At 41.0% G+C, this 16,420-nt stretch overlaps 1 protein-coding gene across 1 annotated transcript in view; it reads right to left on the reverse strand.

The window, feature by feature from the left end:
• Positions 1–16,047, reverse strand: part of LOC144591432 (motile sperm domain-containing protein 2-like) — a gene marked incomplete at its 5' end in the record, with an annotated part of 28,901 nt that extends 12,854 nt beyond the window's left edge. Inside the window, 5 exons of the mRNA XM_078395608.1 lie at positions 1,652–1,748; positions 6,111–6,199; positions 8,578–8,754; positions 15,800–15,924; positions 16,009–16,047. Coding sequence (XP_078251734.1) covers positions 1,652–1,748; positions 6,111–6,199; positions 8,578–8,754; positions 15,800–15,924; positions 16,009–16,047 — 527 coding nt within the window. The remainder of the gene's footprint in view (positions 1–1,651; positions 1,749–6,110; positions 6,200–8,577; positions 8,755–15,799; positions 15,925–16,008) is intronic.
• Positions 16,048–16,420: the final 373 nt, after the last annotated feature.

The raw sequence follows: 16,420 nt of genomic DNA on the forward strand, positions 1-16,420 counted from the left end.
CAATCTAATCATTTTAATTCCCCTCCCATTGCCATTCCGATCTTTCTGCCCTGCACCGCCTGTAGTGTCAAATTGAGGACAGAGCAAACTGGAGGAACAGCACCTCATATTCTGCTTGGGCAGCTCCCAACCAAGCAGTATGAACACTGAATTCTGTTCAGCGGGCTCAGCGGTAGAGTTGCTGCCTTACAGTGCCAGAGACCAAGGTTGAATCCTGACAATGGGCACGGTCTTCAGGGACTCCCTGTGACCGCATGGGCTTGCTCTGGGTACTCCGCTTACCTCCGACATTCCAAAGACGTGCAGGATGTAGGCTAATTGGTTTCTGTAAATTGCCCCAGGCATGTTGGATGCAAAACTGGGATAACATATAACTAGTGTGCAGGTGATCATTGGTCGGCGTGCTCTATGGGCCGAAGGGCCTATTTCTATGCTGTATCTCTCAACCAAATCCTACCCCATCAGTCTGAAGAAGGGTCTCGACCCGAAACATCACCCATTCCTTCTCTCCAGAGACGCTGCCTAACCCGCTGAGTTACTCCAGCATTTTGTGTCTACCTTCGACTTAAACTAGCATCTGCAGTTTTTCTTCCTACACATCTTGCCCTCCACTGCGAATTCTCAAGGTATGTCTACTTGAAGGACTCTCTTCGACGAGAGTTTAGCAACATCCTCTCACTGCTCCCCCCCGTGATTCTCTGACTACATCCTATCTTTATCCTGCCCCCTTCCCTGACATAAGTCTGAAGAAGGGTCTCAACCCAAAACGTCACCCATTCCTTCTCTCCAGAAATGCTGCCTGACCTGCTGAGTTACTCCAGCATTTTGTGTATACCCCTGTATTCGTCCCTCTCTTCCGTGTTTCCACTAATTTCTCCCACAACCCTCCCCTTATCGCTTCTTCTGACTTCAAATTTCACTCCTTTCCTTATCTTACAGCCTTTTGTCTTCTTTTCATCTCTGGCCTTTGTCCACCCATCTGTCCAACAAAACTCCCATTATCTGTCGTCACCTATCACTTTCCAGACTTCCTGCCACCCGCCTCTTTTCCAGCTTTCTCCACAATACTACAATTAATCTGAAGAGGGATCTTGACCCAAAACATCACCTAGCAATGTTCTCCAGAGATGCTGAGTTAGTCCAGCACCTTGTGTATTTTGTCTTAAAAGTACTTGTATGGCTAAGTCCTGTTGGAGCATATTATGCAACATGGTTGAATATTAATCGTCATCTGTGTTATCTGCACAGGATCATTTCTTCTAGCCACTTGTCAGATTCCTTCCTCACCATCAAATAAAAGTCCATCATAAGTTAATGGCAAAGAGGTACAAGTCAGGAGGGATTGATCCTGGGAGTCCATCATTGACTCCAGATTCTGAAATCTCAAGGCATCAGATTAGATATGGACAAGGAAACATCCTGCTGGTGGCATCTTATTATCCTAAAGAATCAATTGATAGTTGTCCATTAGAAATGAATATAGGGAAGTATATAAACGGAACCCATAATTCTTTTAAACTAATAAAATAACTTTTATTGTACAGTTAAGGAAATTAGTTGCAACTGTAGCAAAAACATCTCTTAAAGACAGTTATTTTTTTTATATCATACTGAATGATACATTATTCCATGCCAAACTAAAAGAACTTACCTTGAAAGCAACAGAGCTCTTTGTCACATTGGTCAGAACTATCAAACATTTTGTTTCTCCACTTTCTTTGGAGCCAAAGTGAATTTCTTCAGCAGGACTATATTTCAAACAAAAAAAGCAAGCTGATGGGACTAAGTATGATATGTTGGACACAAAAAATTGATTACACATGCTGGCATCTGCAACACTGACCTCGATACTATTTACCATGAAATAAAAGCGCTTGAAAAGGAAATGCACCACCATTACCCAGTCCGGTTTGTGCAAAGGGTGACAGTGATGCATTTTCTTTCCTAAAGCATTTATTTCATAGAAAATAGTGTTAAGGTCAATGCTATAGATGTGGATGAAAATTAAATACCATAGAGCTATAGAGCACTGAAACAGGCCCTTTGGCACAACCATCCATACCGTTCAAGGTTCCCCAACTAAGCGAGTCCCATTACCCCGCATTTGGCCCATATCCTTCTAAACCTTTCCGATCTGCCTACCTGTCCAAATGTCTTTTAAATGTTGTTATCGTGCCTGCCGCAAATACCTAATCTGGCAGCCCATTTCATATACCCTCTATCCTCCGAGTGAAAAAGTTGCCCCTCGGGTTCCTGCTAAGTCTTTCTTCTCACACCTTAAACCTGTGCCCTCTTGATTCCCCTACACTGGTTAAAAGACTACATTCAATTTCCTTCATGATTTTATACTCCTTTATAAGTTAACCCCTTGGACTTGATTCCTTGGAGGAAACGGAGGCTGTTTGTCAATCTCACCATATAGGTCCGGCGCCAAAGTCCTAGCAGCATCAGAAATCCTCTCTGCACTCTTTCCAACTTAATGAGATCCTTCCTACAGCAGGGTGACCAGAACAGAACACAATACTCCAAATGTAGCCTCACCAACATTTTGTAACTGTAACATAACACCCCTACATCTATACTCAAGAACCCTGACTGATGAAGGCCTATATACTAAAAGCCTTCTTTACCATCCCATCTCCCCATAACCCCACTTTCAGGGAACTGTGCACATGTACTCCTAGATCCCTCTGCCCTAACATTCACTGTTAAGATCCTGCCCTGGTTTGACCCCAAAATACAACACTTCATATTTATCTGCATTGAACTCAATGAACCATTCTTTAGCCCACATGATCAAGATTCTGTTGTACTTTTTGATAACCATCTTCTATGATACCACTATTTTAGTATCATCTTAAAACTTATTAATTGCTGATATGTGCCACAACCAGCAATGGCTCCAGCACCGATTCCAGCCTCAAGCCTCCAGTCTGAGAAACAACCTTCCACCAACACTGTCTGCTTCCTTCCTTGAAACCAATTCTGTATCCAGGCAGTTCTCCCTGGATGACATGCAATCTAACCTTCCACAGCAGCCTACCATTAGGAACCTTATCAAAGGGTTTGACGAGAGCAAAGAATGTATTCTCAGTTGAGGACGCCTGATAGTCAACATAATAACAAACTTAAAAACCAAGTCCTGAAAGATGAAACCACCACCAAAACGACCAGGATAGAACAAAAGGAAAATTCAGCTTGACCTCAGCCTCACCAATCTATCTGCTGTAGATGCAGTTGCCCATGACAACAAAGGTATATGTGACCATTGCAAAGACCTGACCTCAAACAGAATTTATTCTCCAATCTGACCTACTTGCTGAGCTCCAGATTCCAAACAGTTAGAAGATTCCTGCGGCTAGCATGAATGTTAAGCAGATACTAATAACTAAATAGACACAAGAAACTGCAGATGCGGGTTTACAAGAAAAGACAAAGTGTTGGAGTAGCTCAGGCTTCTCTGGAGAACACGGGATAAATGATGCTTTGGGTTGGAACCCTTCTTCAGACTCGTACAGAGAGAGGGCCTCAACATCTTCCAGGTGGGAGAGGAGGTGTAAAGGGACTGGACGTCTAAGGTAAAGACGAATCAATGGGGAACTAGAAATTGAAAGTTACAGAAGAGTTAAGGACATTTGAGGTGTCTCAGATGTATGTAGAAAGGGACTGGACAAGGGTGGATATGCTGGAATCAAGGTACTTGGAGATTAGTTCTGTGGGGTAGAAGCAGGCAAAAACAATGGGTCTGCCAAAGCAGTCCTGCTAATGGATTCTGGGAAGGAGATAGAAGTGGGCAGAGCAGGTCTGTCGAGCAATAAGTTTGGAGGCTGTGGTAGGTCAAAGGTGCTGAGATCGGAAACTGTTTGGGAGATGATGGCCTGGTGATTAACTGAGCAGTCATGGTCAAGGGGTAGGTATAAGGAGGTAGATGGGCTGGTTAGTAAGATTGCAGAAGACACCAAGATTGCTGAGTTTGTGGACAGCAAAGGTGGCTGTCAAAAAATTCAGAGGGATATAGATCAGCTAGAGAAATGGTGGAGAAATGACTGATGGAGCTTAACCCAAAAATGTGTGAGTTGTTGCTCTGCGAGGTCGAATGTAAGGGAGATATATATATGGTAGATGGCAAGACCCTTTAACAGCATTGATATGCAGAGGACTCTTGAGGTCTATATCCAAAATTCCTTGAAAGTGGGAACAAACAAAGAGTGGCGAAGAAGGTGTATGGTATGCCTGCCTTCAATGGTTGGGGCATTGGGACTTCAGTTAGGAAGTCATGATGCAGCTCTACGACTTTGGTTAGGCAGCATTTGGAGTACTGCAGGCATTTCTGGTTACTCCATTACAGGAAGGATGCGGAGGCTTTGGAGAGAAAACAGAAGTGGTTTACCAGAATACTACCTGGATTAGGTGGCCGTAGCTACAAGGAGAAGTTGTACAAACTTGGATTGTTTTCTCTGGAATGCCAGAGGTTAAGGGTAGACCTGACATAAGTCCCTTTCTTCCTGCTCATCGATGCCTATAATTATAAACTGCACAATTTTCTCTGCCTTTTTCCTTCACTTCTTTTAATTAAGTTCTAAATTTACTTTAAAAGCAAACAAAATTAGTTAAGGATACAGATGCTCAATTGCCAGTAATCCACTGACATGGATAGAGTTTAGTTTTATAGTTTAGAAATAGGCCGTGGAAACAAGGTCTTCGGCCCATCGAGTCCATGCCAACGATTGATCAGCAGTTTTATGTTATCCCACTTCCGCATCCTACACACTAGGGGCAATTTACAACAGCCAACTAATCTTCATACCTGCACGTCTTTGGGTTGTGGGAGGAATCCAGAATGTACAAAATCCACACACACAGCCCCCCCATGGTCAGGATCGTACCCGGCTCTGTGAGGCAGCACCTCTACACTATGCCACTGTACCACCCAAAGAAAAGGTTTAGAGGGATAAGGGCCAAACACAGGCAGGTGAGACTGTGTGTAGATGGGCATCTTGGTCGGCACAGGCCGGTTAGGCTGAAGGGCCTATTTTCATGCTGCATGACAACCCAATTCCAAATCCAAATACATTAATTCAAGCAATCAAAATGATCTAATCACTATAAATTACTGGCTTCATGGTACAATATGTCGATTAATTTTGTTATCAAAGGATCTATTTGGAAGTAAGAATAGAAAGGCAGATTATTATCTGAATGGTGTCAAGTTAGGAAGAGGGGATGTTCAACGAGATCTGGGTGTCCTAGTGCATCAGTCACTGAAAGGAAGCATGCAGGTACAGCAGGCAGTGAAGAAAGCCAATGGAATGTTGGCCTTCGTAACAAGAGGAGTTGAGTATAGGAGCAAAGAGGTCCTTCTACAGTTGTACCGGGCCCTGGTGAGACCGCACCTGGAGTACTGTGTGCAGTTTTGGTCTCCAAATTTGAGGAAGGATATTCTTGCTATTGAGGGCGTGCAGCGTAGGTTCACTAGGTTAATTCCCGGAATGGCGGGACTGTCGTATGTTGAAAGGCTGGAGCAATTAGGCTTGTATACACTGGAATTTAGAAGGATGAGGGGGGATCTTATTGAAACATATAAGATAATTAGGGGATTGGACACATTAGAGGCAGGAAACATGTTCCCAATGTTGGGGGAGTCCAGAACAAGGGGCCACAGTTTAAGAATAAGGGGTAGGCCATTTAGAACGGAGATGAGGAAGAACTTTTTCAGTCAGAGAGTGGTGAAGGTGTGGAATTCTCTGCCTCAGAAGGCAGTGGAGGCCAGTTCGTTGGATGCTTTCAAGAGAGAGCTGGATAGAGCTCTTAAGGATAGCGGAGTGAGCGGGTATGGGGAGAAGGCAGGAACGGGGTACTGATTGAGAGTGATCAGCCATGATCGCATTGAATGGCGGTGCTGGCTCGAAGGGCTGAATGGCCTACTCCTGCACCTATTGTCTATTGTCTAAAGGGATCAGAGGGTATGGAGAGAAGGCAGGTACAGGTTACTAAGCTGGATGATCAGCCATTATCATATTGAATGGCGGTGCAGGCTCGAAGGGCCGAATGGCCTACTCCTGCACCTATTTTCTATGTTTTCTATGTTTCTATAAATATAGCAAAAATACCTTATATGCAACAATGATCCTCTAAAGACAGTTTGTGGTTTCTTTAGCGATTTTATCTTCAAATCTGGCCAGTCACTATCCACGGAAACCTGCATATAAAACAAACAGACCTTAATTGAAGACAAAGTCATTCATTTCATTCAATTGTGCTCTATTTCTGTACATAAACAAATAAATATGCAAAAATTCTAGACAAATGTTAAAACAAATTAAGAGAAAATTAACCGTAGTGAAAAAATATCACAATTGAAGCAACATTCAAATGATTTTGAAAAGGTGAAATTATACAGCATTATAAGATGAATATGTACTCAGATGATTTTACAGCAATAAAAGTCAGAACAGGAATCAGCATATCTTAACCCAAGCACCAGGTGGAAACTGAGATGGTCACGGAGATACTCAGGTGTCTAGTTCTACCTGCCTGCATTTGGACCATCTCTCTCTAAACCTGTCCTATCCATGTACCTGTCCAAATGTTTCTTAAACATTGTGTTACTACCTGCCTCAATTACCTCCTCCGGCAGCTTGTTCCATACATCCACCACTCTCTTTGTGAAAAAATTACCCTTCAGGTTTCTATTAAATCTTTTCTCCCTCAACTTAAGCCTATGTCCTCTGGTTCTTGATTCAGCATCCTTTGATAATCTGTCTACATATCTGTTCCTCTATCTCTTGCCTGCTATTGGGGGACCTATAGTACAATCCCACTAGAGTGCTTGTACCTTTCTTAGTTCCAAGCTCCACACATACCTCCTCAGTGGACGATCCTCTCCGAGTGCCAATGTGAGAGTGTCGTTGACCAGTAGAACAACTCCTCCACCTCTTTTCCTTCCCTCTCGATAATGTGCAAAACATCGATACCCTGAAACATTGAGCTGCCAGTCATGTCCCACCTGCAACTACTTTTCCACAATGGTCACACCATCATAGCCCCAAGCATCAATCCAGGCTCCAAGTTCATCTGCTTTCTCCTCAATACGCTTTGCATTGAGATAAACACACTTCAGCCCATCAATGTCATCATATTCCTTCACCTGTCCCTACCTGTCCTTCCTTTGAGACTTATTGGTCTTGACCTCCATATTCCCATCTCTCCTTCCAATTTCTGACCTACTACTATGGTTTCATCCTCCCCTCCCCCATTTCAATGCAACAACATTAAAATAGAAGTCTTCCATTTGGGCAAATATGCATGAACATTGCACTTTTTAAACCATTAGTGCTCAAATGATTTTTACTTACAGCAAGTGGGGTTAAATTAAACACATCATAAAAAAATCTATTGTTTGAATACCTTGAATACTGAATAAAAGCCACCAGGTCAGATGCTTTAACAAAGGCTGCCATTCCACTGTGTTTTTTTAAAATTAAATCTACACACAAGTTTTAATAATATATAAATGTTAAAATTAAAATCTTTCTTTCTTTTGAGGTCGAGATGCTCAGAAAATATTCTGTTTTCTTCAGCTCAGAATCAAATTGGAAGACCCAAAATGTATTTTGGGGCATTGCAATTAAGAAGCGATATGGGAGATTTGTCTACTTGAAATAATATAGGCTGTTAGAAACATCATTTTCTGGTGTATTAAATTCACCACATTCCACTTTTGACTTGTCTCATTGTTCCCTGCAGCTGGAACTTTATACCAGTTTTTAAAAGATGAAATGGAACAGTGTGCTTCTAAGTCAGGCACTTCGCTACCCCCTGTTGTGATCTTACTGCTTTTAACAGGTCCACAATCCTCATTCATTCATTTTCTTAGTACATTTATAAAAATATTTGGTTTTAGTCTGAGTCACTGAAAGGTTCTCCATATTGACCATATGGACCATTTCATCTCCATAAATCTTTATGAAATCATTTGCTGTTTTCATAACTTCTCATTATGTAAATTTGTCCATGCATGTGCAATTTTTTAATATTTCAGCTCTGACCTTGTTTTTTGGCCACTGCTGCTCAACCATATCTTACCTTTTCAAACAAAAAGGGGCAACACATGCTAGTTATACACCAGACCTCAAATCTTTCTGAATCTCCAAATCTCTCTGGAAAAACTATTGATACAAGAAAATATATTGTTTATAAGTGTTAATGGATAACCTTTTGATTTGGGCTATTGAAAAGCAGAAGTCTTAGAGAATTACACTTTTTATTTAATTCATGGATTAGTTTTTCCAATTATTGGGGAGGCCAATGTCACACAATCCAATACTGCTGAATGCTGAAGACTTTCATCCATCCATTTCTTCTCACATGCTTGTTCTCAATTTGGCTTCCTAACTAACAGCAACCTATTATTACTATATCGACCCAAAGATAAGCATCGTAAAGTGTACAAAATGATGCAATAAACAAATCTCAGATTGGTGGGAAAAGGACCACAGTCCTGTAATATCAATAATCACTGATTTGAAATTATCTGGTTTAGCCAAGCAACAATTGAAGCAAAATGTAACGTTCTACCTTTTTAGGTTTCTGCAAAGATTCTTCACTGTGGTTGGCATCAACAGTTTCTTTGCAGTTTCCGTTTCCTTTTTCTTTATCATCCAATTCATCTTCACCTAGGATTGGGCCATTTTCACATAGGGGCGTTTGAAAATCATCATCTGGTAATGGCGGATAGCTATATTTAAAAGGATCCTAAAAGAGGAATGGCTACATGAGGATCCATTTAGATGAAAAAAAAATCAAAAAGCACCATGCTCCCATATTTATACATCTCATATTTTCTGATGACATTGGAGGCCATTAGGCCAATTGAGTCTATTCCAACTGCAAACCGGGGTTGATTTACAGTAGTGAATTAACCTAAAGAAAAAAAAAATCAGCACATCTTAACCCAAGCACTGGGTGGAAACTGAGGTTGGCATCGAAATGCTCAAGTGTCACACAGACAGCACCAAACCGGGGTCACCAAAGCTGTGTGGCAGTAGATCTACCCACTATATCAATGTGCAGCATGTGGCAAAGGAAAGATTTTTTTTTTTGGAAAAGCAAATTTCCCGCAAATTAAACACCCAAAAGGAAATAGTTTTCTTCCATAAACCAATTTGAACTAGTAATACACACAGTACAGGTAGTTCTGCTAGAGTGCGATAGTTGCGTTCCTAAGAAACTCCGTGATATATAAAATCAATTGTGTCAATGGGGTAAGGAGCAAGCGAGCTTGACCTAAACCTAAACTTGTTATTACAAAGCATTTTTCCCTGCAGGGTTTTAAAAAATAAAGGTCTTTTTAATAGCTACAGATTAATTTTTGTTACTGCAAGTATCATTGCACCTGTCAATAGAAGCAATTGCTGGTCAATTTCAATGGTTAACAGGTGCTCCTAAAAGAAAATGGCATATAATTACTGCTGGAAGGTTACATGGAAACAGGTTTTTTATTGCAAGACAGCTTTTCCCCCTACTTGCCAATTTCTAGTTACCTTTGTAGTTCTCTATTTCCCAATCTAAATTACATTATACGCCCATTTTACGCTCAAATACATATTGTGTTCCCCAATTCATCATTCACATTATATCCAAATCACAGTAAGGAAACACCCATTATAGCAGAACTACCTGTAATGGAGAATCAAACTCCTGGAGAAATACAGGTTAAAATATTTGGATAGAAAACAAATTTATTTGTCAGCAAAACACAAAGTGCTGGAGGAACTTGCAGAACTTCCTCTATTACAAGTCTTACTTAGGAAGAACAAACCTGTACATAATGTTCCAGTGGTGATCTCGCCATGGACTGATATAATTGGACAATGTATAAATGTTGTTAGAGGTGGTAATTACCACTCAGTTAATAACTACATTGTATTCAAATCATTTGGTAAAAAATGGGCTGCACAGTGACACTGCAGTTGAGATGCTGCCTTGCAAGACCAGAGACCCGGGTTCAATCCTGACCACGGGTGCTATCTATACGAAGTTTGTTTTCCCTGTGACCGCATGAGTTTGCCCAAGGTGCTCCAGTTTCTTCCCAATCTCCAAATACGTACAGGCTTGTAGGTTATTTGGCTTTGGTAAACAAAAATTATAAATTGTCCCTAGTGTGAGGACAGTGCTAGTGTCTGGGAATTGCTTGTCGGCATGGATTTGGTGGGTCGAAGGGCCTGTTTGGGAAGTCACTAGTGTTGTAGTAGGTGGAGTGTCTTAGAGCAGACGGATCTAGGAGTGCAGGTATATGGTTACTTCAAAGTGACATCACAGGAAGGTAGGGTGGTCAGGAAGGATTTCAGCACATTGTCCATCATCAGAGTATTGAGTTTAGTTGATGTTATGTTACATTTGTACAAGATGGTGGTGAAGTCACATTTGGAGTATTGCATTCAGTTTTGGTAACCGTGCCATAGGAAAGATGTTGTTCAGCTGGAAAGGGTGCATAGAAGATTTACGAGGATGTTGCCAGGAACTGAGGGCCTGAGCTACTGGGAGAGGTTGGGAAGGCTAGGACTTTATTCCTTGAGTGCAGGAGGATGAGGGATGATCTTGTAGAGGTGTAATAATAATAATAATAATGCATTACATTTATATAGCGCTTTTCTAACACTCAAAGACGCTTTACAAGGTTTACTAAAACATAAAAGAAAATAAATAGATAAATGAGTAAACGAAGAGAAAAGGAAAAAGAAGGTGACGTAACGGTCAGTGATTGAAAGCAGTGTTGAACAGATGAGACTTCAGTGATGTTTTGAGTGAGGAGGAGTCTCTGACGGTTTGGGGTAGTGAGTTCCAGAGGGTGGGAGCAGCGATGGAGAAAGCCCTGTCCCCCCAGGATCTGAGTTTGGTCCGGATGGGGGGGGGGGGACAGGAGGTTAGCAGCAGCAGAGCAGAGGGTACGGGTGGGATTGTGTCTGTGGAGGAGGTCAGTCAGGTAGGATGGGGCCAGGTTATGGAGGGCTTTGTATGTCATGAGGAGGATTTTGTACTGGATTCTCTGGGGGATGGGGAGCCAGTGGAGCTTGTAAAGGACGGGGGTGATATGGTCACGGATCGGGGAGTGGGTGAGTAGACGGGCAGCGGAGTTCTGGATGTGTTGGAGTTTGTTGATGATTTTTGAGGGTGAACCATAGAGGAGGCTTTTGCAGTAGTCCAGACGGAAGGTGATGAAGGCATGGATGAGGGTTTCAGCAGCTGTGGAGGAGAGGGATGGACGAAGACAGGCGATGTTTTTGAGGTGGAAGAAGGCTGTCTTGGTGATGTATTTGATGTGTTTGTCGAAGGAGAGGGTTTGATCAAGGATGATTCCAAGATTCCGGATGTGAGGGGAGGTGGATACTGGGAAACCATCAATATTGAGGGTGAAGTTGTGGGTGGATTTGGTGAGGGTTTTTGGTCCAAAGATGATGATTTCAGATTTGTCGCAATTGAGTTTGAGAAAATTAAATTGAAGCCAAGATTTTATTTCAGTGATGCAGTTTGTCAGGGTAGAGTGCGTAGTGGTAGTGGTAGAGTGCGTAGTGTACAAGATCATGAAGGGAATAGATAGAGTAGATGCCCAGTCTTTTACTCAGAATAGGGGAATCAGGAAACAGACATAGGACTATGGTGAGAAGAGGAAGATTTGATAGGAACAGGAGGGGCAACTTTTTCCACACAGAGTGTGGCGGTTAAATAGAACGAGTTGCCAGAAGGGGTAGTTGAGCCAGGTACTGTAACAAATTTAAAAGACATTTGGAAAGCTACATGGTTTGGAAAGGTTTAGAAGTATCTGGGCCAAATGCCGATAGGTGGGACTAGTGTAGATGGGGAATCTTGTAAGGCATGGGCAAGTTGGGCGAAAGGGCCTGTTTCCATGCTGTATGACATTAATTAACCAGAGATAAGACTGTATTACATGTTAAATTGTGAAATGGGATAGTTCAAAACCACCCATGAAAGTAGGCATGTTCAAAATATCCAGTGTTTCTGGCGTCACTTGTCACATCCTGAGGTTTAGTGCAAAGTGACAACACGTGCACATTCTTGAGCTCTACTCGCCACACCACTAGTTTTCTACTTTAAAATTATCCAGGTCTGCAGTGCCACCATTCTTTGTTGTTTTGATACATCAACAAAAAAAAATCCTTTTTTGACACATCAAATATTGCAAACTTCACAGTTCGTAAATTCTAATACCCCTCTACCTTTTCTTTCATCACTTTCCTCCAAGTCCATTCTCCTCCCAGCCCCAACCCGTTCTGATCATTTCATCTTTGATTCCAAACGATCTATTCTCAAAGGCTTTATCTCTCTGGATTTGAATCTTAAAGGCTTCCGAAACCGACATGACTTCAAACTCTTTTTTGCTGCCTTCACTGAAGTCCCTACCCCAACCCATTACATCAGGCCTCCCATCTCATAAATTCCCAATCCAATTGGACTACATTTTCTGACTTCTAACCACCTCAAAATCTATTTGTTGCGAACTGCCAAGACGATACTGATGTCTCAATTTTTCCATCGATCTTTTTAAACTTATTAACGCGTGATGTGATCTTGAAACTATTCTTTTAATTGGTGTTTGTAAGGTCATAACACCATGTACGTCAGACTTCCAATTACAAGCAGAACACTATTTACTGTGCCAAATAGTTAATTATTATTGTTAAAAATAAATTTAATCGTAATAACGTCGTTAAATGTTTATCAGATTTGCAGACTTCAATTGCTAAGAATAAACAGAGTAATAGAGTTAGCCATCTCTAAAAATTCAACGATTATCAGTGCAGTTTAAACTTTAAAACACGAAACAGATAAAACAGCTAGTGCTCATATTTTGAAAGTACACGCTTCGAACTAGATGATAGCTAAAAACAAATCCAGCTCATAACTGGTAGAGAAAAAGAAATACACTCCATGAATAAGCTTGCCATTAAAATAGATTGAATTTTTACTAAATAGGCCAATGATACCCAGAATATCTGCTAAATCAATAATTAAGATATCCCAATTTAATTTTAGTTTTAAAGTGCAAAATTGGGAAATAATTTGACTTGCCCATTTGCAGGCAACACAAGATCATGTAACCATCATAAATGTAGAGTCCAGCAGGAGATTAGGAGAGTACATTAGGAACAGTGGTCTTTGGCATGTGGCAGTCGTTTAAAGTCTAGTTGATCAAAGTTTAGGATCAGCATGTTTCAGCAAGGAGGAGGGAAGAGGATGACAAATTAAGGGAACCCTGAATGACCAGAGGTAATAAATTTGGTCAAAATGGAAAAAGAAGCCCATGTAAGGTTTAAGGTTTATGAACTCAGACAGGGTTTTTGAGGAATATAAAGCAAGGAGGAAATAAATCAAGTATTTGAAGGGCCAAAAGGGGCCACAACATGGCTTTGGGGATCAGATTAAAGCTTTTTATACCTACATTAAAAGAAAGAGGCTAACCAGGGAGAAGGTAGAACAGCTCAAGTACAAAAGTGAAATTTGTGCTTGGAGTCAGGGATTTAGGTGCGCTATTAAATTAGAATTTTGCATCAGTTTTCACCTTGGAGAAGGACAAGGAGGACAATAGGATCAGTGGGGAGAATACTAATGTGCAAGGATAATTTGAAATTATGAAGGTGGTGGTTTTTGGGTTCTTGAAGAGCATTAAAGTGGATTCATCCCCAGGGCTGATAGGATCTATCCCAGGTTATTGAGAGAAGCGATCCGGAGATAGCCGGAGACTTGACAAAGATCTTTGCGTTTTCTCCAGACACCAGCGAAGTCGTTGAGCGTAGCTAATATTGTTCCCTTGTTTAAGTAGAAAGAATCCAGAGAATTCTCGGCCACCGACCTTCACATCAGGTAGGGGAGTGGCGAGGATTCCAGGATAGGATTTACTCCCATTTTGAAGAGAATAGGTTATTTAGGGACAGTCATACAATGGCTTTGTATGCGGCAGGTCATCTATTTTTAATTTGATCGAGCTTTTTGTGGTGGCGACAAGAATGATCGACGAGGGATGTGGTTGTTGTCTAAATGGATTTTAGTAAAGCTTTTGATAAAGTTCTCCATGGTAGGTTTATCGAGCAGATTAAGATGCATGGGATTAACAGTGACTTGTTCATATGGATTCAGAACTGGTTTACTGAGAGGACAGAAGATTGTGGTGGAAGGACAATATTCATGTCGGAATGAAGTTCTGCACAGATCTGTGGTGGGACCTCCGTTACTTGGATGTAAACATTGACAGGTTGGTTAGTAAGTTTGCTGATGATACTAAGATTGCTGTGTTCGCAGACTGAGAGGAAGGCTGATAAAGAGCACAGCGGGATATGGATCAGCTACAGAAATGGGTGGAGAAATGTTAGATGGAGTATAATCCAAGCAAGTGTGAGATGTTGCACTAATGGAGAAAATATACAATTAATGGCATGACCCTTAAGAGCATGAGAGTAACAACACAGGACGATAGAGTGATCAAGAAGCAAATGGTATGCTTGCTTTCATTGGTCAGGGCACAGAGTATAAGAGCCAGGAAGTCATGATGCAGCTTTTTGGACTTCAGTTGGGCCAAATCTGGGGTATTGTGTGCAGTACTGGTGGCCTCATTACGAGAAGGATGTGGAGGTTTTGGAAAGGGTCCATAGGCAGTTTACCACAATGTGCCTGGATTAGGGAATACTAGCTACATAGAGTGGTTGGACAGACTTGGAATGTTTTATTTGGACTACCAGAGGTTACGGGGAGACTTGATAGAAGTATGTGATATTACGAGAGACATAGATAGGGTAAACAGTCAGAACCTTCTTTCCCAGGATGGAAAAAATCAAATAATCGAGGGCATATCTTTAAGTCGAGAGGGGCAAAATTTCAAGGAGATGCGCGAGACATGTTTTGTTTTGAAGGTAGACACAAAATGCTGGAGTAACTCAGCGGAACAGGCAGCATCTCTGGAGAGAAGGAATAGGTGATGTTTCGGGTCGAGACCCTTCTTCAGACTGATCTTTTTTTTTGGAATGATTTTTTTTAATACACTGAGTTTAGTGAGTGCACGCAATGCACTGCTGATGCAGTGTTGAGGCAGATATGATATAGCATTTAAAAGACTTTTGGATAGGCAAATGCAGGGTATGAAGGGATAAGGATAATGTGAAGGCATACAAGAAATGGTCGGCATCACGTTCACAGATAGTGGGCCGAAGGGCCCATTCATGTTCTGTAGTGTTCTGTATATCTCCACCCAGAATAGGTACCCCTCCACGACATCCATGTGTTCTATGAGTAAGCCAGTTCTGAATCCAAACGACCAATGTTCCCATGCATTTTAATCTACTGAATCATCCTACCGTTTAATCACTTGCCTGACAAAAATCCATGTATCCTGTAAAATGCAATATTCTGTAAACAGACTAACAACTGCTTACAGAAAGAATCCGGTGAAATAAAAGGCTGGCGAGCCTCACATCAGTGGCTGGGAAGCTAATGGAGAGGATTTTACAGGATACATGGATTTTGCTACACTGGATACATGGATTTTGAATACACTGCTAGCCCCAACCTCGGTTGACTATTGGAACGCACTCAACTCTGGTCACCTTAACTTGCGAAGAATTCAGTGCACTTGTAATTCAGATCTACTTCACACAAGATTATCAGCTCCATCAAATCCTCTTAGATGAGCTTTAAAAAAAAAAATCTTCAATCCACTTTGAAATACTGAAATTCCAGAATATGGTCTCATTACCACGAACATTGATGTATATTTGTAGTTACAACTTACAATTCCTCCCATGTGCGCCGGCAAATATTCAACGTTTATATATTCCTGCACATCAGTTTTGTTGGCAAATTTCAGTAGGTTTAAGGCATCCGGTCCTAACCACGTTTTCACAATTTTCCAAGCAGCTGCAGAAAAAATAATTTTCTTTATGCAATGATCAGTGTCCATCTGTACAAAGTTAATCATTCAATTTGTGTTAAGATTCTTACCGTTCATAATCCATGGCATTTCATATATGACCATTTTGGCTGCAAAAGACATTTATAATTTTAAGAGCAAGAAACCAAAAAATAATTTAAAACATACTTCAATATAATCCATTTAAGTAATCTAATCAATCAGCTAACTGTAAAATCTTCTGAATTTAGGCTGCCAAATCAATTATAGGCAAAATACTGCTGTCTGTTTGTCAAAATATTTGATCAATTAGAGGCATTTCACATATCAATTGCATCTAAATCTGTAATATACATGGATAATAAAGGATGCATAGCTATTAGATCTGTACTAACAAAACATTTCACAACTTATGCCTTCATAGTTATATACATGGCATCCAAGACAACCAGAATTATTGTCAATAATAATAAAATCTTGCTTTTAAACATGTTTTAAATATTT

The sequence above is a fragment of the Rhinoraja longicauda genome, unplaced genomic scaffold (assembly GCF_053455715.1).
Source record: "Rhinoraja longicauda isolate Sanriku21f unplaced genomic scaffold, sRhiLon1.1 Scf001005, whole genome shotgun sequence".
Lineage (NCBI taxonomy): Eukaryota > Metazoa > Chordata > Chondrichthyes > Rajiformes > Arhynchobatidae > Rhinoraja > Rhinoraja longicauda.